This window comes from Trachurus japonicus, chromosome 1, assembly GCF_045865225.1.
Source record: "Trachurus japonicus isolate A0001 chromosome 1, Traja_1.0".
In the NCBI taxonomy this organism is placed as follows: domain Eukaryota; kingdom Metazoa; phylum Chordata; class Actinopteri; order Carangiformes; family Carangidae; genus Trachurus; species Trachurus japonicus.
In genome coordinates, this window is record NC_140907.1 from 25226640 (window position 1) to 25251392 (window position 24753).

Below are 24753 nucleotides of genomic sequence, written 5' to 3' on the forward strand. Positions count from 1 at the left end.
TTTGTTGTCACTGAAAATTAGGCCCTATGTTCCCTCAGCCCTTTGGTCCCACCATTGGTTGGGTTTAGGCAATGAAGAAAGGAGTTGGTTAAGTTTAGTAAAAAGACCAGGTAGAGGCTAGACAGGCCAGATAGATAGAGTCCAGATAGGTAGAGAGAGTCCAGAGGGAACATAGGGCTGAGGGAACATAGGGCTGTGGGAACATAGGCACGCTCCCGTTTTAGATATGCAGACAGTCGCCTCCGAGCTGCTGGACCTTGATGACTTGGGCGTAATTCAATGAAACGTCTGTGATGTAAGATGCCAAATTGATAACCCCAGTGATGTACCGGCATGAACACACACGACCTTTTACCATTTCCTTTCAGTGGTCTGTGACCATGTTCTGCCCGTCTGTTGGTCCTGATGATGTTTGATGGCGCGGCCTGACGTCTCGACAGACAGTCTGGGTTCATGGGTTACTGCATCATTCTTTTGACATTCCCCAAAGGATCCGATGCTGGTTATTTCATATATTATATTGTGTAATTGCATCAATAGTAGCATCACCAGTGGCTATAAATAATCTTTACCCGCAAATAGGTATCTCTGTATTACAGATGAGGATTATTCAATTTATAAATAGAAATTGACAATATATTTAACAATTAAATAAAGGATCAATAATTTGAAGTAGCTCAATAAAGAAAATGATGCAGCCCAACTTTAATAAATGTATTTGAAGTCATAAATTTGATTAGAAAAAATGTAGCTTTTCACATGTATGTGTATGTCCCATATCAGATACCCACACATCAAATATCTTTATGTATGGTTGCTCGTTCAAAGACTCTGACATCGGAAGCTGAACATGATAAAAACAGACTAAAAGGCAACGGTCTCAACGAAACCCCTGTGGGGGAAGTTTGTGGGTTTACTCGGAGATAGCCTCGACAAACAGCTGCTCGCGTCTCTACATGTTGTTCACAGATCATCACACTGCAGATGAGCTGCATCTCATCTGTCGACAGCCGACGAGACGAGGAGCTGCTCGTCAATTGCAAAGCAAAGCGAAATAACAGGGTTTTAACGTAATCTGCCTCACTGCTAAAATGCTGAGCTAAAAATGTCATGTTGATCTCAATATCAATTTAACAGTATGACTAAACTTAAAAACACAGTTCATTTAAATGGTAAATGGACTTTCACTTTCCTACTAGTCTCTATGATCAAACAGCGCTTTACACTGTTGGTCACATTCACCCATTCACACACACATTCATACAGTGCTTTGTAGCTACATCCGTTGTGCTTGACATATGCTCCACATCCATATACCAACAATACATTGTGTGGGTTCTAGTGGTGTAACGGTACATAAAAGTCTTGGTTCAGTACAGGTTCGGTCCAACAGACACCAATTGAAAAACCATCTTCTGTCATAAAAGTAAAAAAATACATAAAACAAGTGCATTAGGAGTGTTATAATACCATTAATTCATTAGAGGACAAAACACCCTGGTAGCACTTGACAACTGGCAACTATTATAAAACACAAGAAACTAACATCAATGTTGTTTTACACAGTTAGGCTATATGCCAGTTGCTTTGGTGATGTTTTTGGTCCTGTCTGTGTTGATGATGCAGCTTAAAAGCAGCGGTTATGTTTGTTAGCCCCTCCCCTCTCCTCCCCAAGAGCGCCTTTACAACAAGCTGAAATCTATTGGACATAAAGAAAGATGGAAATAGTTCCCTCGTGCACAGAGCAGAGTAAATCACAGGTAATGGTCCAGAGATCAGAAGAAAGCCGATTATCCTCAGCTGTGTAATTTACTGGCTGTAACTCAGCCTCCTTGAAAGACCAGATGCCTGGTACCTGATGCAACACTGACGAATGGATCACTTCAACGGTAAGAAAACAAAACTGCGTAGTTTATCAGTTATCAGCTTCACACTGTTAAACACATATTCATGCAGCACTGGTAGTGAGGGTAGTGGCTCAGTCTGATGTTTTTGTTGTCATTTCCACATGTATTTTGAAACACTAACCACACAAGTGTTAAATGACACACATAAGCATCAACTGTGAGTTTAAATTAACTCAAGCTACAAGTTGCACTTCACTCTGCATGGGAAACAAGTATTCAGTTTGAGCTGAATGGAAAAAGGTTTTCTGTAACTCTGCCCTTGAGTGTTTCTGGTGGTCTCACATATACACTCACATTGATCTGATTTTAACTCTCAGGGAGTTTATTCCCAAGGCCAGAATTTGTTGTGTACATATTTTTGAAATATGCAAAAGTTCTTCCATTAGGGACGAAACGTGATCTCCTGCTTTTCAAGGAAAAGGAGGAGATCTGTGTGTGGAATGTATTGCCTTAAACTGAACCTACTCCAACAAGTTCATTAGTGTATGCGCCAAAATATTTTCAACTCCTCTTCCTCCCCCTCCTAAAGTGCAGCCCGCAGTCAAACCATGAGAACATTTTTCATGAGGATCCTAACCAACTGCTATGTGTATATAATAAAGACATTGTGCTGAGGCTTTATTAGAATAATAATGAAAATGGAAAGACTTCATTCAGTAAGTTTACTTTATTTTAACAAGGCAGTTAATGTCAGAACTCTTAAATATCTGCGGTAACAGAAGAGGGAACGCACATCATAAGAAATAAAAGGACACTACTGACTAAGTTTGGAACCAATTACTGTTTAAAAAGCCGATATAACAGAAATTTCATGGGACTTAGGAAGTTTCCTGCTGAGGTTAGTGAGCCACTGAAACCTTGCAGCAGGGCAGATAGTAGTTATGGTGAAGGAGCAGATTGATAAGAAAGTTTTACTTTCTTAAAAAGGGATGGATAGTGTGGTCAGTGAGGCAGTGCTGACTGTAGAAAAAAAGAAACAAAGACATCATATCAAGCCTGAATGTAAAAATCTGGTTGACCTGTCAAAATAAAATATCCTATCCCAGCTGTCAAGACAGAAACTCGGGTTTTGCTGCTGTAAACACTGTGTTACAATTGATTTTGCTGCTCTTATTTCCGGGGCCGCATCTCTCATGTGTAGCTTGTATTCCCAACAGGATGCGTGCCAAACCTTGGCAACAGATGAATTGCTGATGCAGCGAGTGCAAAAGCAGGTCAAGGGGAGATGAACCATCTAGGGGTCGGCAGTCGGGTTCGGCCAAGGGCCGGCTGTCTCAGCTCTGCTCACGTGAGGGCCAACACAGATTTAGAAGAGCAAAGACTATTCAGGCCTCAGTGTTCGTCTGTCTGGGTCATTTGCATTTGTTTGCTCATTAATTTGATGATTTTAAAAAGGCGTTTCATGGATGTTTTAATTCTTTTTGGCATGGATTCAGTGTAACTACTGATCTGTGGAGCAGCTCGGTTTGACCCACAATATGGCTCCGTAATAGACCAAGACATAGGAGTCGACCAGATCAAAAAATTGGGTCTACAGTTACAGTAAGCTACTGCTGGAGCCTAAATAAGCTGAACAAGATATTAGGTCAAACCACAAAAGGCGTGCACAGTGAGCATCTGAAGAATATGGATGTCTCTCTTGTTAGTTTGTGTCTACAATAAAGAGATCCAGTGCTGTAAATCAAAATAAAGTGATTGTATTATGTCTCCGCAGTGTTTTTAAACCATGGGCATATTGTTTTCAGGTTGTCCATCCGTCCATACGTCTCATTCTTATGGACACGATATTTCAGTGCATGCCTTCATGGGACTTCTTCAACTTCAGAACGACATCACAAGGACTCCTACAGGTTTAGACAGTCACACATCTAAAATTCCAATGAGTGCAGACACTTTATACAAATCATGGTCTTGGATGCACACAACGCAGGATAAAGCCTGCTAACGTGCATATAATTGAAAAAACACTTTGAGTTTCAACTCAACGTAACCTAGTTTTATAAATTTACACAGCTGGGTAAAATGCGCACTAAAAAGTTTTGACAAAGACAAACAAAAGCAAATGACCTCTTAAGAGGAGCAGAATCATGCAGTCTATCCCATGACTAATACAGAGGAGTACGCTACAGGCTGAGCTGACACTGAAGCATTTGCTTACATGCTGGGAGGGGAAAAAACTCCTAAATGGTGACCATTGTGTCAGTATTCAGCAACAGCCCAGTTACACAAGGTTGATTTGTTTGCAGTAAAACATGGTTGGATATCACCACCACCACCACCACCACCACCACCTATCTGTGAATCGTACCATGGCCCAGTGTGTGGAGCATTAGTGAGCTATCCTGTGAAAGCTATTAAACATAATGGACTAGACTAGAGAAAGCACCTATAGGAAATCAACTGAATATTAGCAAAAGCCAGAATTATGTGGTTGTGTTCCTCTGCCACTCAAGACTAGTTCACGTGAACTTGACCTTTTGCTGCGTTTGAGACAAGTCGGAACTCAGGTGTTTCCAACCTCCTACTTGAAAAAGTGCAATCGAACGCCCCCTCAAGTCGGAGATCTCACTTGGCGAAGTTGGAGAAAAAAATCTAGCCCGACTTCACAGAGAATCAGTTGTGTGACATCACACAACAGTCTGCACCCGTGCAGAACCACACCGGCAATGGTAAAACATCAATGAAAATGCATTTAGATGCCAAAACACATTAAAACTTTCTTTTTTAATTGTTTTGGTGCCCCCTTGTAATGTTTTTATGCCTTATGTGAAGCACTTTGAATGCAAAGTTTGTCCTGGTCCGCCATGTTTTTGGTTATTCTGGCGTGGTGCATCTCGAACGCTTTGAAGTCGGAACACAGAGTTTTCAACTGAGAGATTCTGAGTTCCGACTTGTCTCGAACGCAGCATCTGACCTCTAAAACCAAACAGTTTATTGAATGTTTGTATTCATTCAAGGCTTTTACTGAGATATCTCTGTACAGACATAACGACGTACAACACAAAAGCAGAATGCCTCCGATCCTCCTGCCTGTCTTAATGCCCCATTTCCTTCCCAGATCACAAGCAGGTGTCATTATACTACTGACTGCATGTAAACCAGTTGTATCCATTTGTAATGATGATGTGTGACTGTGCATTGCACCAGTAGGAGCCATCTACAAATAGTGTTCTTGTTTCGTAACTGACCCCTTCATATCGCGTTAAAAGCCAGTGACAAAGATTAATGCAATTAAATGAGCAAAGGGCAGAGAAGTGAAGAAAGGTCTACTATTAAAATCTGCACTGGAGGAGCATAAAGCACACTCATTGAAAAACAGTGATGGCAGTGATATATATCCTGGTTTCCTTTGAAATGAAAAGCACAACTCTGGGTCATACTGCAAAATGCAAAAGGGGCATGATATATGAGATTATTAATAGGACCACTAAAAATCCATTTCATCCTCACAAGACACCAACAACTAAGATGCAGCTTCATAAAACATTTGGAAAGAAATGTGTCTTAAACATATAAACGGTATTAATTAATTTACCTTAAATCAAGGAAGAAGCAGAATATGGTGCCACAAAACACAAGAGAGGGAAAATGTGTTGGGATTTCAGCACTGAGCGTCTTCCCCTGAGAAAATCTGCACCACAGGGACGAAGGTGAGCAGCAGCTTCAGGCTTCATCGTTATATTTCTTTCACAAAGGGGGCTGCATTTCTTATTATGTTTTAATATTCACACCTTTTTTTTTCCTGCATCCCACACTGAAACTTGGCCAACAGGCAAGCAGCATTAGCATGTCATTACACCCCACACTGTGAAGAGAAGACAGTGGGCCAGGAGGTTAATACCAATTCTTTCTGAGCCAAAAGCGCCAGTATAGTTTCTCAACATGTCAACAGGGGTTGCATGGTGTGCGTACGTGTGCGTGTGCGACCTGTGTTTTCATTAAATTGCAAGGTGCATCTAATATCCACTCAATGTACACAACCTTTCCGTCAGCAATGACCCCTACAGTCAAGGTCAAAGAGATCATGTAAAAGCCCACTGAAGTGTTGTGTGTGTGCATGTGTGCATGTGTGTGTGTCCATACATAAGGCTAACACCAGTGAAGTCAAGTCATTAAGTCAAAACTCAAAGTGCTGCAGCAGAGACGACCATTCAGTCTCTCAAACTCCATGTTTCCCATTTTCTCTGAACTCAGCAGGAGGGGGAAAAAATCCAAAACGTTGACAAGGGAAATGGAAAACCATTAACAGCCACAAAAAAAGCATTTTATCAAGACAAAAGGTCTAAGTATTACCAAAAACAGCACAGGACTACTTTTGTTCTGCTCTCCACTCACAGCCATAAACCACAAGGAATGGAGCCATACTGTCTTTTTGTGTTGCCAACATGTGAAATCTGCTCAGTGCAGCCATGAGCCCCTGTGAAACCCTAAAAACATGTCTTCAAAGCTGTACCATGGAAGATAAAATGTACTGAAATCATCCTACACGTTTTATTTACTTAATGTAATATTGACCTGTACCCAGACAGATTTGGTTTTATTTGGTGATGAGATTATCACCCCCTGCCTGACAGATCCACCTGGATTGACCTCCTCTGGCCGCAGCTATTCTCTTAATGGTATAGCATTAGTCTGCATCAGTGATGTGCAGTCAGGAAAGATCACAAAGAACCATGGCAAAGTGAAAGCGATTTCTCTTTTTCACATGTCAGAACTGCTCACTAACTCACTGACCCTCCTGTGGCTGCAGGGGGGCTGTTGTGTCTGGAAGCTATAGGCTGACTGCCAGCCGGTCAGCCATTCATAATCATTTTCATGGCCATAGCTGTGTCTGGTTGACAAAGTCTGGGTCTTCTCAAGAAGACGGAGGAGCGCCTTTTCTTTTTCCACATTTACACTTGTGCACTGTGGATAAACCTTGGCTCCAACAGGAACCAAGCTATAGTTACAGCACCTACTATGCATTGTGTGCTCATCAAGGTGCTCTTAGACTCTGCTTCCACTGTTCTGAGATCAGATATGATATTACTCACTTGATTATACACCGACGGGTGTGGAAACTGTATCGCACATTAGAGAACGACTTAGGAGGTGACAAATTATCATTGATCAGTGTTTATCTTCAGAGCTTGAAGTGAGTTGTGTCACTATTAATAACAAGAGGAGGAAGGCTTTTAAGAGTTAACTGTGTAACATAATACCCAAGCCTTTTAATTCTGTCCTGCCTCTTAGTTTTCACATTGATATCTTTTCCTTTCTGTTAATAAAGGTGTGGGGTTTCTCTTACATGACCTGCAGTCAAAAATCCGACACAGCATATTGAGCCTCTTACACTCGGCTTGTCCGTCTCCAAACGTCACAGCAGCCCAGTGGTCTCCAGTGGAGGCAGGGGCCGTGCAGTTTCTCATTGCCCCTGTGGCTGACTCAGGAGTAGAGTTTAATTATCAGGCTGCTGGTCTCCACCAACAGTTCCTGTTCCCAGCTTCCTCCAAACACAACCAGTGGTGTTCTATCAAAATGCCTTTGTGAGCTGGCATTGTTTATAGAAGAAACAACAATCGAAGAGAGATGTGGGCTAAGAGGCAGGCGAGCTTTCCTGAAACTGCACCGAGGAGAGCAGAGTAACTGGAACAAGTTAATCTTTCACTCAACTCGCAACCATTTAACCGGCACACCTGCAGTTTAGTGGCTTGAATTGAAAGTAGCTCCGGCTATTGGTGCAAGGACATAAGGCCACAAACATTAAAACAATACAATGACATAAATTGTGGATTTTTCTCAAATCATCTCGCCTAAGCAATTGGGATTTATTCCCATGGCTTTTAAAGCCAACGTTTAAGTAAACAACAGATGTGATATCTACACTTACACTTTTGAAAAGCATGTCTGATGGAAAAATATTCTGCACACGTTTAGCGAGTGTATACAAAAAACCCAATTAGTCAAATAAGTCCTCAAAATTCAAGCAAATTTATAATTAGACTCATGCTCACTGAGCTGAAACATGTCAAAACAATGACGGTAATTGATTTTTCTGTGCCCATTGTCGCAATTTTGTGACAGATAGGCACGAAATAACCTTAACCCTGCATCGACTCTGTTGTCCAAGTCTTATTACAATTAGGAGGAAAAGACAAAAACAACTCTGAAGCACTAAACCGCCATATGGAACAAGCCCTGCAATCTACTCTGTCCAAAGAAAGATGTGAAAACAAACAGTCTGCAATATGGGCTGCTCACAACAGTGCTAACAAGTCACATCAGAGTTTCTGTTCAAGTTTTTGCCCCAGAGATATTTCACTTTTCCAAGTGTAACTCAAGCTTTCTCATGCAATTATCTTTTTAAATTTGTGTTACATAACACAGCCCCCTGGACCTACATACATCTCTTCTAAACGATGTTGAATCCCAAGGCCATCTGCCTGTTTGTCAGCACGCAGCAGGTGATGAGGCATGATGGGGGCATTATCTGATCTGCTCAGGGGCTAAATAGTGACACAGTGTAAGTAAACAAAAAAAAAAAAACAGACATCCCAGTTGTAACAGTTCAGAGCCAGTAACAGCAAAATAACAAGCTGGCTGATCAAACCTGTGTGCTCGGCCTCAAGATGCTCATCGTGTTGATTTCGCTGCTACAACTGTCAACAAGGAGTTACAGCCAAAAAATGCCTTCTCTAGTCCAGAGAATAAATAAAAAAAGGTCATTTACAGACACAACGAGCTGCGATGGTGATGTGGAAAATAAAACCAGTCACGTGTCCCGTCATGCTTAATTCAGACGACGGCCCTCAAGTGTTTCAAACAGCTTCTAGCTACAGCACAGAAAGAGGGGGAAAGGTGTGACCGTGGAATTGGGCTGATGCGACAGATAGAAGCAGAGAGAAGCAGATAGGGTTTCATTCATGTGTCAGATTAGAGGGGCTCTTTGTTACCGCCACAGAGGGCAAAGCACGCCTGGAGAGAGGACAAGGATCGCCCTCACTCCCCTGACACTTGTGTTAGGACGCGTGCAACTGAAGGGAGAGTCTGTGCGTTTGCTGCATTCCTGTTCACATCTTATGCGCATCCATATAGGAAGGGCTGGGCATTAGACTTGATCTTCTGGGACTTCATTTTTAATGTTATGTCTGTGATTACTGGTTTTAAAAAGGACATTCGTATCTCTCACAAGTCATGATCTTTGCCGTTCCCCTACAGTGCAGAAAGCTTGATTGAAGAATAAAAGCTCAGCTCACTCATAACATTTAGTAGTAGTAGTACTAGTGGGAAAATATGGTTATGAAGTTCCTCAAAATGGCAAAAAATAAAAAATCTAGAGTGGCTGCATTAAACCTTCATGGAAAACTCAGGTTTATACATTTTCTCATAATCCAATTGCAGCCATCCTCTTCAAATCAATTACACAATATCAAAACCTGATGTATTACAAACCCCAGACCTATTTGCATGATTCTTCCCTGCAGCTATGAGTAATACAAATACTAAATAGACAATTAAAAAAACACACACACACACACACAGTGAAAAAGCAGCTTAGAACAATTAATTTCACTTATGACAGCTGATCTCAAAGGAGGATCTTCTGAGTCAACATCAATACGACAGATGATAAAGTGGGCACCAACACACCTTAAAACAGATGCTGTGCATGTTCAGACACACGGAGACAAAGACTGACACCTTAAAATAATACTGAACAAAAAAAAGGAATCCAAAATTTCTCTTCGACACAAATAGAACTACAGAAAAAAAAATCTAGAGCAAAACAAGGTTTCTACTTCTTCTTCCAAAAGAAACTAAATACATGCAGATGGTATGAAATATTTAAAGAGCAGAAACACAAGAAGACTTTCAAGCTATAGCTAGAGGCTAATATAGATTTAATACACAGACTTTAGGCTGGCAGTTTAAGTGCAAGGTGTGTGTTCAATAGTAAAAAAAGAAAAGAGAACACAAAATTAGGCATTAAACATTTGAAAATACAAATCCTGTTCTAACAAAAAACATTTATAAATCATATTTCATGACGCTTTACATTCAAAACTATTAGAACAAGACTTGTTTATCTACTAGAAAACAGAAGAATTTTGTTCTGTGAGGCACTGGGATGCGGACTGGTGAAATTTGGTCTCCGAAATGGAGATAAATGGAAATAAGTGAATCCTTACAAGATACACAAATCACTGAGTTAAGCCAGTGGTTGCCCTTAGTTACAGACTTTCTGCGTTGGCACTCGACATCATGAGGAAACAAACAGAGCCTTAATGTAATGTAGAAAACTCTTCAGGGGAAATTAACAATAACATAAACACAACCATGTGCACAAATACCTGTGGTTTCTGAGGACCACGCCTGCAGTTCCACTGACACACAGACACATGGGATGATGGGTGTGGCTCCTCACAGACCTTCCCACTGGTCAATGGTTTACAGAGCCCCAAAAGAGTCTGTAGGGTCCCACTCCCACTCCCACTACTCTCAGACAAAGAGGTGCAATTCAGGACATGAGGGCTCCAAGGGCACACTTTCCATGAGTCCACATTTCTGCACACTATGCCCTGAGAGAAGTAACCTAAAGTTCAGAGCATTGTGATATTAAACATGGGGTTACTGTGGTTACCAAGGCTTGCCTGGAAGCACAATTAAAAAAGAGAAAGAAAGAAAAAAAAAAGGTAAAGGACTGCCATAAAACCAAAGAAATAAGGTGGAAGAAGAACGATTAAAAGGATCAAACCCTAACATTTGGTACTACGGGAAAAAGACGGGACACGACAGTATAAACACAGAGTCATGGGCGATTCAAGGCCTCAACTGTGTGTCGTTGTCAGTCCTAAGGCCACATAATGATGATAAATTCAGAGTCTCCTTTCATGAGATCTGATTCAACGAAATTAGTTTGTTTGCAAATAGGGAGTGAGGGAGGGGAATAGAGAGTGGAAAATCAGAAATCCCAAACCCACAATTGTATGGTTTTACATGACTTGTCACAAAGGGCTGTCCTGTCTCTGCCTCTCACACTCAGTCATTAACCAGGTGAAGTCAGTAAAGTCTGTCAGGCCTTACATTGAAACTGGGTTAAGTTAAACTGTTGCTCGACTTATGTGCATGACAGTATGATCTCAGAACATAAAGGAATGAACGGAGGTCAGATATCGTCAGGCTCTACTGTCTTTTGTCAGAACAGACTGACGTAGACGTCCTTGTTTTATAAACACCTGAAAGCACGAGTTGACAGAGCAACAGATCTCATGGGTAAATGATACCGCTGAGTCTTGTTCTGAGTACGTTTTCTGTCCCATGAGCAGCCTTTCTTAGCTCACCAGAGTGTTACTCTTTCATATTTTCATTTCATGGTTACAGGATTTCCATGAGGACGCCTCAGTGATATTGGCCTCTGTGGTGTCCTACAACAAGATCATAAACTAAGAGCGAGGGAACACTAATATTGTACAAGTGGAAATCTTTGGTTCTGACTCATCTCTTTTTGTATCCTGTACAACTATTATGTGTTGTCATGCATCACAACGGCAAATTATCTCTGCACAAACATGTACTTTCAATATTGTCTGTGTGCTGCTGTTCTCTGCCGGCTGACATCAGAGTGTACGGAGACATCAGTCAGGAGTGTTTGCTGCAGACAAAGCTGACTGAGTATTTAGCACCTCACACGCTGCAGCTCCTTGCAGCTCTCAGCATATTGTTTAAGTTATACTAGACCAAGAAAACCAAAACAATGCTGCTTCCTGTAACACCGAGTCCTGGCGCTGTAAGCAGTTGCCCACAAACACACGCACACAAATACACCGACTGTGTGTGAGCGACTGGTGTGAGCAAAGTAAAACATTTACCAAGCTCAAAAGACTCGACTCTTATTCCTGGGAGCTGGCTCACCTCACCGCAGCCACAAAACACCAGTGACCATTGGACTTCACATCTGACAGGTGGCCAGAAATAGGTCTCCAGTGGTTTTCTGCGGCTTGCTGCAGTTGTTCACCGGTCCTCTTGTGTTGTGTAAGAAACATATCCTACCATCAGTTTGTGTGATCTTAGGAGCTGATACCTGCTGCCAAGTGTCTTATCTAAACCCAAACATTTTTGGGGGTTGCCACAAAATAAACAGCAACAGTGACAGAAAACTGCACAGATCTGTCACTGTTGGGATGAGCGCTTTAAAACATATTGCTTGTTGCTGATTAAAAAAGAGATACTCGATATGATAAGTATTAATTTTTCTGTTGAATTATATTCAAAGTTCAAGAAAGAAGAGTTTTTAAATTCAATAAAACGTGTGCTGCTTCAAAAATCAATGAGTAAACGTACCAAATGGTGTCAATGTGACTGAAAAATAATTGTGATGATGATTTCTTTCCACAATTAAGCAGCCCTATCATACACAGCCACACACCTGAGACCAGGGCGAAGCACCTGTGTGGATGGGCTATTACACGTGTATCATAACTACCTGAGGTCAACCAAGTTCTGCAGCAAACATACCAAACCTGCTATTCACATGAGTGAGACATAGGAAAACTACAGGAAAAACTGTGATAGAAGCGCGGCTTATGTTTAGTTTTCATGCATGGGAAAAAAATGTATTCAATACTAAGTCCACGTGGGGTGAAGTTCATTGCTTCTAGTCCTTTGACCCTGTTTTAAACAGGTAGTTAAATATAAGACAGTCCGTAACTACACTTAATGTGCGATAGTGTGTTTTGGATACTTCCACCACACAGACGTGTTAAGATTTTTTCTAAATCAGAAATATTATAGATATCAGGGCAAATGTCAAGTCTTTTTAAAGACAAGGCCTCATGAAGCTCTGGTTTACCCTGCTTTACTTTCACTTTCACCTGACACAACATGTTACCTTGTATCCACCACATGTACCAAGAGGGGGTTAGAAAAACCCACAGCTACGTACAGTACGAGAGACCACTCCGTTGACTTATGAGATTCATTCATCCTGACTCTTTAATATCCTCCTGAGTCCAGGGCAGGCAAAGACAAAGTCACCACAATGAGCTGCTTTATTTCAAACAAGTGAATCCTGATGTTTATAGCCCCAGCCCCTTGTGTCACAAGTCATCACCACCACTGCTTTCAGTCACATTATTCATGTTTTCAGATTAAAAACCCCTTGAGAAAACGTTGAAAATGTTGAACTGAGCCAAAGCCAGTGCAGGACTCATGCAGCGAGCCTGCAAAATGACACACAACTAAAGAGAAGACCCTGGCCTCTGTGATGAATCAGATTATCGCCCAAGTGGAGGATGAGCCGTGGATGTGAAGGGCATGACAGACTGTGTGTTGAGGGTGGTAAGCATAATGAAATGCATTGTACCATCTCTCAAAGCCCCTAAAATGACGCTGGCTATGCTAAACATGAACATCCCAGGGACACATGCTGAGCCGCACTCTGATGTGTCTGTCAAAACACGTGCCTGCCTCTCCTGCCTCTCTTTTCAGTGAAATACAAGTGACTTTTTCCCCAACGAAAAAGAAAAACATAATAACACATGTATTTATTGGTAGCTGATTTTGCAGCTGAAAACAACACTGATGATATTTTTTTTCATATTGGCACAGTCACGTTTCTTTACAGAAAACCACAACATGAGCCACTCACAAAGTGAGCGTCATCTTCAATAAAATGCAATTAATGTAACTAAGGAACCACATCACTGTGAAACCGCTCAGTGCTAAAACTGACATTATTACTCAATTAATCAATTAGTAGCTTGACAGAAAATTAACTGTAACTGGGGTTTTTTCCCAAGCGGTTCATTTTTCAAGCACAAAATTAATTTATGTGCAGCTTTTCCTCAATATTGTTTGAATGTAATGTAACGTATGATTGTGAGATTTAATGAGCAAAATGCATATATAAGGCTGTTGGTTGTAGACCTACATGATGTTGTCTGTGCTGCTTGAAGAGGACTGCAACAAAACAAGAACATAAAGCAGTATAGCTAGTGAAAATCTGCACCTGTGTGTGTTTTTTTGTTACACAGACCTGATGGTTTTCACATAAGTTGGAAGATGGAATAGCTTTGTATCCAACAGAGCTGCAACTACATGACATGAGGAGAAGCGTGGTCTCTAATACACCTCCTTTGCCTGCACTGTGGGGGTTGGTGTTGGAGTTAACTTCATGACTACTGCCATGTAGGATGAGCCTGCCTCTCTAAAAAAAAGGACACCATTGTGTTGCCACTGTGACAAAGCAGTTTTGCAGGTTTCACCCTCACCTCTCCTCTTCTCTCCTCCCGCGAGCCAACCGGCCAAACTCTCTAGTAGCTGAGCATGCTCTGTCTATTCACGCTGAACTTCCTTGTTAGGAGTAGTTTCATTCATTCACTTACGCGAAATCATTTCATAACTCAGGCAGCCAGAGGGATATCACAGTGCATGCAGCAGTCAGACAGAGCTGGATAAGGGTTTTTTTTAGGGTGGCCAACAGGTAGTAGACAGATAAGGCACACACATACACACACACACACACAATGACTGACCTGGATACAGTATATCCAAAAAAGCACTGTCTGATTAACTGTAACAGCTACTCTGCTATTATGTTCATCATGTCTGATTCAATTAGAAAGTGAGGAACAGTGTGTTTATTGTAATCGTAGTCTGAAGAAACAACCCCACCCCCCCACACACAAAAAAAAGGACAAATGTGCCCAAATGAGAGACTGTGCAATATTAATATTTCAGCCTAAACAAGGGCAAAAGAGTAGTTTCTGCACTTAAAGTCCTCCGAGGAACCCAGCCCCTCCTGTAGCACAGTGCTATTTGGTGTGTAGCCTTATGATGAATAAAAATAGTGTGTCATAAAAGGATAAAAAGGGCAACCATAGAGAAGGCATTTGGCCTGTGACTCATTTAGTACTGTTTCCACTGTAGGCCGTTCACCAGTAAGTCATTATAAAAAAAAACACAAGTGGTGCTAGAATATGCCTCTATTTCTTTTTCTTTTTTTTTTTTTTTACACCTTTTCATAAATGTGAAAGATGATGTCAGACTTGTCCAGACGTCTGCATGTCACTGTCAGTCCTCCTCCACCGTGACTATAGTGCTGCTATCTCTAAGGCCTATTCTGAGAGCTCACTTAATCAGCTTACCAGGTTGAAGACGGTCTCCACAATGTCTCGGTTGGAAACTTCCCCAACTTCCACCAGGCCGGCCAGCACGGCGAATTTCATCCGTATCCCCCTGATGGGCACCGCGGGGTTGAGAGCCATGGCGCCCGATCCCGATCTCCCGTCCTTTCCATCACCACCATCACCTGGCTGCGCAGCGCGCGTCGCCGCAGCCGCCGCCGTCTCCTCGCTACTAGCCATTGCTACGGAAGCACAGAGGACGGGACAGGTGGCGTTCACAGGTAAGGCACCTGTTCACCTTCCCCCCTCAGCGGTGACAGTGCAGCAGCAGCAGCAGCAGGGGAGAAAAAAAGAGGAGTCTATGTCCTCTTCGGCTGGGTTGTTGTTGTTGACAGTCTACAGATCGTTTCCCTCCCCATCCAAAAACCAAAAGGAACCTCGAAAGTGGAGCAAATTATCCTAACAAAAAAAAAGACAGAGAGAGCGCAAATTGAATTCGGTAAAGATTGGAAATGTCACCGCTTCACTCCTCAGTCAGTCAGTCAGTCAGTCAGTGAACTGCTCCTCTCTCCTGCTCCGTAACTTGATAGCAGACTGGTGGATTAAAAAGCCGCGAGGAAGGAAGAAGAAGAAGGAGAAGAGGAGAGCTGCAGGTAACGAGGAGGGGAGCAGGTGAAGCGGAACTCGTCCTTAACCAATTTACTCCACCTCAAATGCCTAACGAGGATACGGAGACTTTTCTTTTCTTTTCTTTCTTTCTTTTTTTTGTAATAGCCTAGCCTATCTCCGCACAGCAGTGGAAGTTGCTATTGTCACTGACTCCACACACTTGACAGGTAAACGCGCTGTATTAAACTCACAAACTGGAGAGAGAGAGAGAGGTTGGTGGAGACTCGGTGGTGGTGGTGGAGGGGGGGTAAGTCCGTCAGCGGCTCCGCGGGACAGGTCGGTAAAAGCGACGCGGGTGAGAGGGTCCGCTCCGGTCCGGTTCTTCCACCCGGCAAACTCCACGGACTTGGTTTAAATGTCAGCGTTGACCCACAGCTGCGCCGCCGCTTTCTCTTCCTGATTTACCCCGGCAGCTTCAGCTTCGCCACCGCCATGACAGTAGCTATAGCCCTTGAGTGAGTGGAGCATGCGCAGTGCGGAGCTGGGTTTATTCATACTCCGGTCGGTCGGTGGCAGGTGTGTGTGTGTGTGTGTGTGTGTGTGTGTGTGTGTGTGTGTGTGTGTGTGTGTGTGTGTGTGTGTGTGTGTGTGTGTGTGTGTGTGTGTGTGTGTGTGTGTGTGTCGCTCAGGTGGCTTTTCTAGCGCGACACACTGGGACTTGGTTAAAATAAACATGTCAGTTAGTCTGATCAGAGCCGGATTTACTCGTTTTGGGGCCCGCGGCGAAAACGTGCAGTTGGGCCCCTTTTGTCTTTTGCTTTGTCTTAGTCTAAAACAGGGATGTCAATTAAATTCATTTTAGTTCAGGGGCCACATACAGTGCAATTTGATTTCAAGTGAGCCGGACCAGTAAAATAATAGCATGATAACCTAGTAGCCCACATTATTAAGATGTTTACAGTTAATGGACTATCTTTTTACAAAACACATTATGAACAACCCGAAATTTCTATAAAATATATTTTCATTAAATAGATTTTTTTAAAAAGGGTGTAATTTCAACAATATTAGGCTATGCCTCTTCTGTCTTCTATGTAATTTTCACACTTGGCAAATTCATCCTGAGAGCCGGATTGGACCCTCTGCCGGGCCGGTTTTGGCCCGCGGGCCGCACGTTTGACACCCCTGGGCTAAAAGGACCCATCAGGCAACTTACAGTAGGAGGAGAGAAGATAGAAATCTATCATATCTCTAAAATCTGCCCCTTGGGTGGGTGGGCTACTCACAGAAAGTCCAGGGGGGATGGACATACGGGTCCAGAGAGGGGGGCTGCATAAATACATTTAAATGATCTTCCTTGAAAGCTGGGTTTCCTTTTAGAGAGTAAATCAAATAACAACAAAAAGACATGGATACATCAATGCTACAGTAGTAATGATAATAATTTTTTAAAAATCAACATTATAATGAAAAACACTCACAAAAGAGACAACTTTTCCATGTGTTTGTATGTTTAAGGAGGCTACATTTCAGCAGAACCCAATAGTTAAGTTAAAATGTATTCTCTTTTAAGCTGATACACTTTACCTATCCCATTATTTACATCCATAAAATAAAGTAGCCTACAGATATGACTTACTGTCAATTAAGTGCATTTTTTTTTTTAAATCCTGTAATAGAAAGCCTAATCCCCCAGAAAGCTAATTTGATTTTGATGTTAAGCATTTGACATTGATGCTTGATGTTAAGCATTTGACATTGACTAATTGCCTGTTATTGTTAGAACATTTGATTGTGATTGTGATAACGTCAATAAAGACCTTTTTATAGTGACTTTATAGAAGTGTGTTGGTGTCATTTCCTGTAGCATCACTGCAATAAGAAACGTGGGCTCTTAAGAAACTGATGGGTTTGACCTGCATTACCCACCACTACATCACAAAACCTTTTTTTTAAGATAATTATGAGAAAATGTAGCAAACAGTAGTTTAAAGTCACAGCTTAGAATATGACAGATGAATAAAATCCCATAAATGACAAACAAACACATTTTTACCCGACTGTGAACTCCCAGAGGGAATCTTGTATCTTTACCTTAAGGCAATGTAATATGAACAACCACAGGCATAGCTTTATGCTGTGAGAAAACACAGAGCGGGGGTTTGAAATACATGGATGACTTTGTTTTTCTGCTGCACACCTGCACATTGACAGATGTCTGCATGCTGAGGCAATGGAAACCAAACATTAAACCAAAGTGACAGTTCTGCGCTGCTTGCCTTTTAAAATCACCACCAATAACCCGTAAGATCTTCACACAGCTGAGTGTCAACTGTGTCCATCATTGCATGAAGATAATCACATATATAATACTCCACACAAATTAAATTATAACATCTTAGAGTATTTGTCTTCTCTGTGTGCTCTTATTCTGTTGACTTCATGTGCGCTCTGCAGGATGGCTCGGCAGCGTTGAGTGTTGTTGCCACAGAGGCAGCTGGCGTCACTGTTATGACCTCCCAGTAAAGTGTAGCTGAGCCCTCAGGGATCCTGGGAGTCATGGAAGCCAGCAGCACCACCCATGAGACACCGGCCTTGTCTCTGATGTAATGACCTGAAATCAGCAGACTTGGTCACTGCAGCCCAACTGTAGACTTATTTAAATACGTCTTTGAGAGGGAAGCTTTTCCTGACCTTTAAACTGAGCACAAACTCTGCCTTGTTATTTTTTCTAACTTGGCTCTATGGAGATAATGAGACCTCATGCAGTCTCATATCAATGTTTTACTGTAATCGTCTTTTGCTCCCTTCCAGCCATCCCACCTGGAAGTCTTACTATCTCAGCACTACAGCGTGATTTCTGCAAATTCTTGTGTTAAAAAACAACACTGAGCTGCTGAGCACATGCAAAATATTTACTTTCAGACAGTGTCTCAAACAAAGTGCAGATGACTCATTTAGATACGGAAAACAAAAAACATACATTGCTGGTAACAATGGAAATGTTCAAAAGTCAGAGCCTTTCATTAAAGCCAGCAGTTTAATCATGGCATGTTGTTTAAACAACAAAGTAGACATTTGGATGAGATCCAAAACAAAAGGCACAGAACACAAGGAGATACTAAAAAAGGGACAGGTACACAAACTACCTGCAGTAGCATATGCCTTTGGCTGTTTATTATATCAGTGAGGACACTCTCAATAGCAGAAACACTGCTGTGTATCATATACTGTTCAACAACAACATAACAATATAGCTATTATCAACTATTCAAACAGATTCAAGAAACCCAACAAATAAACCCTAATATACAAACGTACAAATAAAAAACCCTCGATAAAGGAGCATTACATGTACAGCTGATGCAGCTGACATTAAAGCAGAAGTAAGCGGAATATTTGTGTTAATATAAGTCTTAAATAGTTATATCTTCCGACAGCAATCACTTCGAGTGTTTGGTCCGAAACACAGGTCAGTCACTCTGCTCTGCTGTAAGCCGAGGAGAAAACTTTCCTTGTATCCTACAACCTTTATCCAATGAGGAGAGAGAACGGCATAAAGGGGCGGTCCTCTCTGTGTGTGCAGCCAAGGGATGCGTGAGCATGTGGTGACGTAGGGACGACTGCTAACTCCATCGGCTGACAAGAGGTTAGCCAAAACGACCGGATCGCTTACTTCTGCTTTAAAGGGATAGTAGCATTTTTTTTAAGTGGGGTTGTATGATCTACAAATAGCCCCTAAGTACTTTAGAAGACTCTCTGCACTCCTCCCGTTAGCAAAGCCAGCCCATAGCCCTGGCCAGAGATTTACAACATACAGTGTTGTGAACAGACCCAAAGAAACGGCCTATTTTCACGGCCTAAAAGAGGTTTTACCTGAAAAAAAAACACACAGTTCCATTGATCGCTATAATATAATTTTTTCCAGCCCCACTGCAATTAAAGTACTTAGGGGCTATTTGTAGATCATACAACCCCACTTTTAAAAAATGATACTATCCCTTTAAGTTCAGTTAGGTGTGATTATCATTTTCCCTTTGATACATTAACAGTTGGGCTGTATAATACCTGCACGACTTGTTAACACACCTACAGACTGGTTTGTCCTGATGGGCTAACCAGGATGATGCATATTCTTTTATGATTCACGTGAATCACCGATACTTTGATTTGAAATGTAAAATGTAAATTAATAAAACTGACGTTGTTTGAATTAGATATTGAATTGAATACTGGCTTTGAGATAATTTGTTTTTCAGTTAAAGTTAAATTTTTTATTGAGATTCAGAGACATAAAAACACGAGTGATTTTTTTCTTTTTAAAAATTAAGTTCATTCCAAGCACAAACAACAACTGTCAAATATTGATTTGGTGTTTTCTAATTAATAAAAGTCCATATTCATTATTGCATTGCTTTTATGACTCTGACTGTATTATTAAAGATGTTCTGGCTGAGTAATTAATGCCTCTCTCCTAAAAACATCTAAGAGTTTATACATCTGATGATCCCTAATTGTTTACACATTGCTGTATAGCCTGTAGTTCTAACATTCACTGCCTTAATGCAAGGTGGTATGTTGTGATCTTTATTTCATTGGGTAATCAATTGATTCATTTTGCAAGTTTGTGATTTTCATGTTTTGGTGTTGCCGAACCAAGTATTATGAATTTCTTATCACCAAAGTTGTTTAAATGATTCAAGGTGATACAAATCGCTTATATTACTCAAAAACACATACGATCAAACTACTGACTTACTAGCCTACTGTGTAGGTGTGTGGTCTATGTTCAGTAGATGTAGCCTAGTTCATCCATGTGTAAATTCCTGGACATTAATATTCACTATTAACTATTGAGTTGTTCTTATAATTGTAAAAACGAAAAATCATCAATGTATTTTTTTTTCGTCTCCACGAAGTTTGATTTACACTGTAAACCTTTTGCCAGCAGGGAGCGCCAAAGAAAAAAAAAGAAGCGACGAGGACTCGCGAGATGAAACAAATCTCACGACCTCGGACTGTCTCTTTTAATTCTCGCGCGATTTCGAATTTCCTCCTCTTTCACTCCCTGTAGCCAACATGGCAGTCGGCAAGAATAAGAGGCTGACCAAAGGCGGCAAAAAAGGTGCCAAAAAGAAGATGTAAGTAGCTAATTCACACACGGTTACACGAAGTAGGCTTTGCGTATTCCACCGATGTAACTTTCGTGTGAAAAATGTGGAGGATGAAGCCGATTTTAGATGGATAATCTTCAGGCCGGTGCCTAGTCTCGTCGTCGCCGCCGCCGGCCTCAGCGGCGCTGGATGGAGTCAAACCACGCTGTTGAGTCCCATTTACTCGTTTAGTCCACATTAAGCTGATTTAGTCAGACTTATGTTTTATTTTGAGGATTTTCTGTCTTAAAATAAAACACGGAGAGCAGTGAGAGTCTGCCCCCCACTATTAGAGTGTAATGTTACAGGCTAAAGGGCTACCAAATGTTAGCATAGCTTGAGCTAAGCTTAGCCATCAACATGGCAGTCAAAACCTCAGGTAGCCAATTGATAAATTGCAATACGCAAAACTAAACTGTCTGGATCTTATGGTGAAGCCAGTTAAGTTAATCTCTGGACCTCTCGAGGTCTCGGCTAGCATTAAAGCTAACCGTACATGCGCTGCTCACCGAGGCAGTGTCATTGGCAGCTAGTTGGTCCGGTGAAGCATGCACTGTCTGCAGCCTGCCTCTACCTCCAGCCCACGGGCCGTCCTGCACGCCTTCATCCGTATTATGGACGCTGCTGGTGGCGAAACCTGATATGTTATTTCTCTGTAATGTATTTGACGCTCTCTCTTTCTTTCTCTCTTACGCAGTGTGGACCCTTTCTCCAAGAAGGACTGGTATGATGTCAAGGCACCAGCCATGTTCAACATCCGCAATCTTGGCAAGACCTTGGTCACCAGGACTCAGGGAACCAGTAAGTCTTCATAGTGTGATGACTGATTGTGTCATCTGTCTACTGTATGTCAGGCTGGTGTTGAGTACAGAAAAGCTTCATGGGATGGACAGGATGAATGTAATTGGTAGGCGTGTTAAAATGAGACCTGACGTTATTATACAACTATAGAGTACGTATTTACCATGTTGTAGGGATACTCATGCAGGGCTCCAGACTAACCTTTCATACTAGGAGCACAGTGGCCCCCAATTCAAAATTTTTAGCAGCGCAAGCAGAAAATTTAGGGGCACACACTGTAAATCGACTTACAAAGCAAATATTCACATTTCCTCTTCATTCATGATCCTCACACACATGACAGATACCAAATACTTTGAGTCACCCCTTCCACCTTTCACCAGTGTTATAAATAAAACAGCATATTTGCTGGTTGCATATGCGCAAGTAGATGAGAAATTTACTTAAATTGTCTCAGTCATGTGATTGGATGTTTGTGGTTATGAAATGGGAACACATGATGACAAACTGTTTAGGTCCCAAATGATGTTTGCTGATTACTTACCAGATTAGCTGATTTTCCCTTTTACCACAATTAAACCAATTCCAGAGATTATTATCATCATCACTTTCAGCCTTTCTGGTGCTTTTATTTATTTTTTTGGCTTAACTTCGTTGTCTTTCAATCATCTAGGAATCGCCTCTGATGGTCTTAAGGGACGTGTGTTCGAGGTGAGCCTCGCTGACCTGCAGAACGACGAGGTCGCCTTCCGTAAATTCAAGCTCATCACTGAAGACGTTCAGGGCAAGAACTGCCTTACCAACTTCCACGGCATGGACCTGACCCGTGACAAGATGTGCTCAATGGTCAAGAAGTGGCAGGTAATTATGATCATTGCTTCTGAATATGTCTCATTATGGTCAGTGTGTTCGCAACAAGTTGAGTTTAGGGTTCAGTGTCAAAAAGGTCAGTTTTGATATGAAATACCGCTGACAGGTTAGTTGTTATTATTATTATTATTATTATTATGATTATGATTATTATGGAGAGGTAATTGAAAAAAGTGTACACTAAAACACTGACAGTGGGGAACTGCAGTATTTTGAATTGTTAGCATACTGTCTGTGAGCATCGGATGGGCAGGGCATGGTAGTGATTATGTTATTAATGTGCATCACAGTCAACATGGAGTGAGGAGTATGCAGACACGTTTCTGAATGTAACTTAGTGGCTATTGCCAGAAAAGGACATAGATGATTAATTTAGATTTTGGCTCAAGCATTAAAAGTAAAATTTTGTGCCATTGGCCAATTGTTTGTTGCTGGAGTGATGGATTTGGAGTGATGGGAACAATGTTAGGTAATGGATAAAATCTTTGTTTTTTATATTTTATTGGCATCTATTGTAAATTGTCTTGGAATTTAAAGATGGCTGTGACATATCACTGATAACTGTTCAGTAATGTCTCAAAGACAGTTATTCCTCAATATGTGTAAGTAAGCATTGGTCAAAATGTGATCTGCACTATACTCTGCATCTTCAGATCTGAGTCTCAAACCTTGATGGTGAATGTAAGGTTGAGTGTTCATGTAAGCTCTACAGGAGCAAAGTTGAGGGTCTTCAGTTGACTCCATGTTTTGCATCGTTGTTCCTCAGTGTTGGAAGTCCTTGATTATCAGTTGCCTCAGTCACAGTACAACCTAAAGGCTTCTTATGGTTTGAGTTTGGGATGGAGCTGAGCCCTGTGGCAATGAGAGAAAAGGTTAGGTTATCCATCCCTCACCAACTTAATACAACCTGTACTTTCATAAACATGTTTTATTTATAAGGCATGAAATAAATTATCATCCCAAATACGAAGTGGATGAAACGACAGAGTGGTCCAACCTTCCCAGAGGTTCTGAAAATGTATTTTGTGTGAAGGAAATGAGTTAAGAAGCTGTTTGAGAGAAGATGAGCAGTTAAGGAATCTCAAATAAAAAGGTGGCAGGCTGTGGTGGATGGGATACAACACTAAGTAACGGGTACGGATGTTTTCTTTCCACTTAGACCATGATCGAAGCCCACGTGGATGTCAAGACCACCGACGGCTACCTTCTGCGTCTGTTCTGCGTGGGTTTCACAAAGAAGCGCACCAACCAGATCAGAAAGACCTCCTACGCCCAGCACCAGCAGGTTCGCCAGATCCGCAAGAAGATGATGGAGATCATGACCCGTGAGGTTCAGACCAACGACCTGAAGGAAGTCGTCAACAAGCTGTAAGTCGTGAACTGTTTCTCCTGCCCCCTGATCAAACATCAATGATTTCTTTGTTGCATGTTCAAACAAAGCCTCTGTCCAAATTGTTCCAGTTGTTGCATGACAGTGTCACCTCTTGTGTGTGTGTGTGTGTGGGGATGGTAGATATCTCAGACAACGCATCCACACATGTATAGCCGGTTGATGTAAAAAATATATAAATGGAGACTTGTTGTGTCTGGAAAAAGCCTAGTGACCATGTTTTTCATACAGTTGTGTATTGTGTTGTGTTACAGGATCCCCGACAGTGTTGGAAAGGACATTGAGAAGGCCTGCCAGTCCATCTACCCCCTACACGACGTCTACGTCCGCAAGGTCAAGATGCTTAAGAAGCCCAAGTTTGAGTGTAAGTGATTTTTGCAGCACGAACAGTTTTTGTCATCTTCCTTCATTTCCACTTGTGGGAACACATGATGACAAACTGTTTCGGTCCCATATGAACACATGATTACCACCATTGAGATCACCTGATGTTCCCTTCATGACATAATGATCTCGGTTTTTTGTGTTTTCAACATCTAGCTTTTTAATAGTGACACTTTGCATTTAAGATCAGCGAGTTAAAATCTTCTTGTCTTTTTTTTCCTTTTCCTTGCAGTGGGCAAACTGATGGAGCTCCACGGTGAGGGCGGTGCCGGCAGTGCTACAAAGGCATCTGGTGACGACACTGGAGCCAAGGTGGAGAGGGCTGACGGCTACGAGCCCCCCATCCAGGAGACCGTCTAAAAAACACCCTGACAGATTTAATAAAAAATGTAAATGACCAACATCCTGTACTGTTTTCTGTTATTTGTGTGTGTTGTCAATGGGACTAAAACATTTGTACACATGGTCACACAACTTGTACAAGCTATGGAATTGAATCCATGAGCCTGACAGAAACTAAGCCTTGTAGTCTGAGA

The 24753-nt window shown here is 41.7% G+C and overlaps 2 protein-coding genes and 2 non-coding genes across 10 annotated transcripts in view; 3 read left to right on the top strand and 1 right to left on the bottom strand.

The window, feature by feature from the left end:
* Positions 1-16140, bottom strand: part of lrba (LPS-responsive vesicle trafficking, beach and anchor containing) — a 187461-nt gene extending 171321 nt beyond the window's left edge. For all 7 annotated transcript variants that reach the window (XM_085782186.1, XM_085782169.1, XM_085782144.1 and 4 more), the window contains exon 1: positions 15032-16140. In XM_085782186.1, coding sequence (XP_085638312.1) covers positions 15032-15250 — 219 coding nt within the window. In that variant the 5' untranslated portion in view covers positions 15251-16140. The remainder of the gene's footprint in view (positions 1-15031) is intronic.
* A 4535-nt stretch (positions 16141-20675) lies between these two features.
* On the top strand, positions 20676-24618 carry rps3a (ribosomal protein S3A). Its single transcript, XM_085782351.1, has 6 exons — positions 20676-20760; positions 21470-21573; positions 22247-22434; positions 23603-23811; positions 24088-24197; positions 24450-24618. Exons 1-6 carry the CDS (start codon positions 20699-20701, stop codon positions 24575-24577), a joined length of 801 nt encoding a protein of 266 aa, XP_085638477.1. The 5' UTR covers positions 20676-20698; the 3' UTR covers positions 24578-24618.
* LOC146991984 (small nucleolar RNA SNORD73) lies at positions 22065-22133 on the top strand. The gene has a single exon (XR_015037257.1). It is a non-coding gene; the product is annotated as a small nucleolar RNA SNORD73 (small nucleolar RNA).
* Positions 24257-24326, top strand: LOC146991985 (small nucleolar RNA SNORD73). The gene has a single exon (XR_015037260.1). It is a non-coding gene; the product is annotated as a small nucleolar RNA SNORD73 (small nucleolar RNA).
* Positions 24619-24753: the final 135 nt, after the last annotated feature.

Coding starts and splice junctions, on each gene's coding strand:
- rps3a (XM_085782351.1), top strand. CDS start 20,699: ATGGCAGTCGGCAAGAATAAGAGGCTGACCAAAGGCGGCAAAAAAGGT. Junction 20,761..21,469: donor AAAGGTGCCAAAAAGAAGAT/GTAAGTAGCTAA, acceptor TCTCTTACGCAG/TGTGGACCCTTTCTCCAAGA. Junction 22,435..23,602: donor CAATGGTCAAGAAGTGGCAG/GTAATTATGATC, acceptor CTTTCCACTTAG/ACCATGATCGAAGCCCACGT.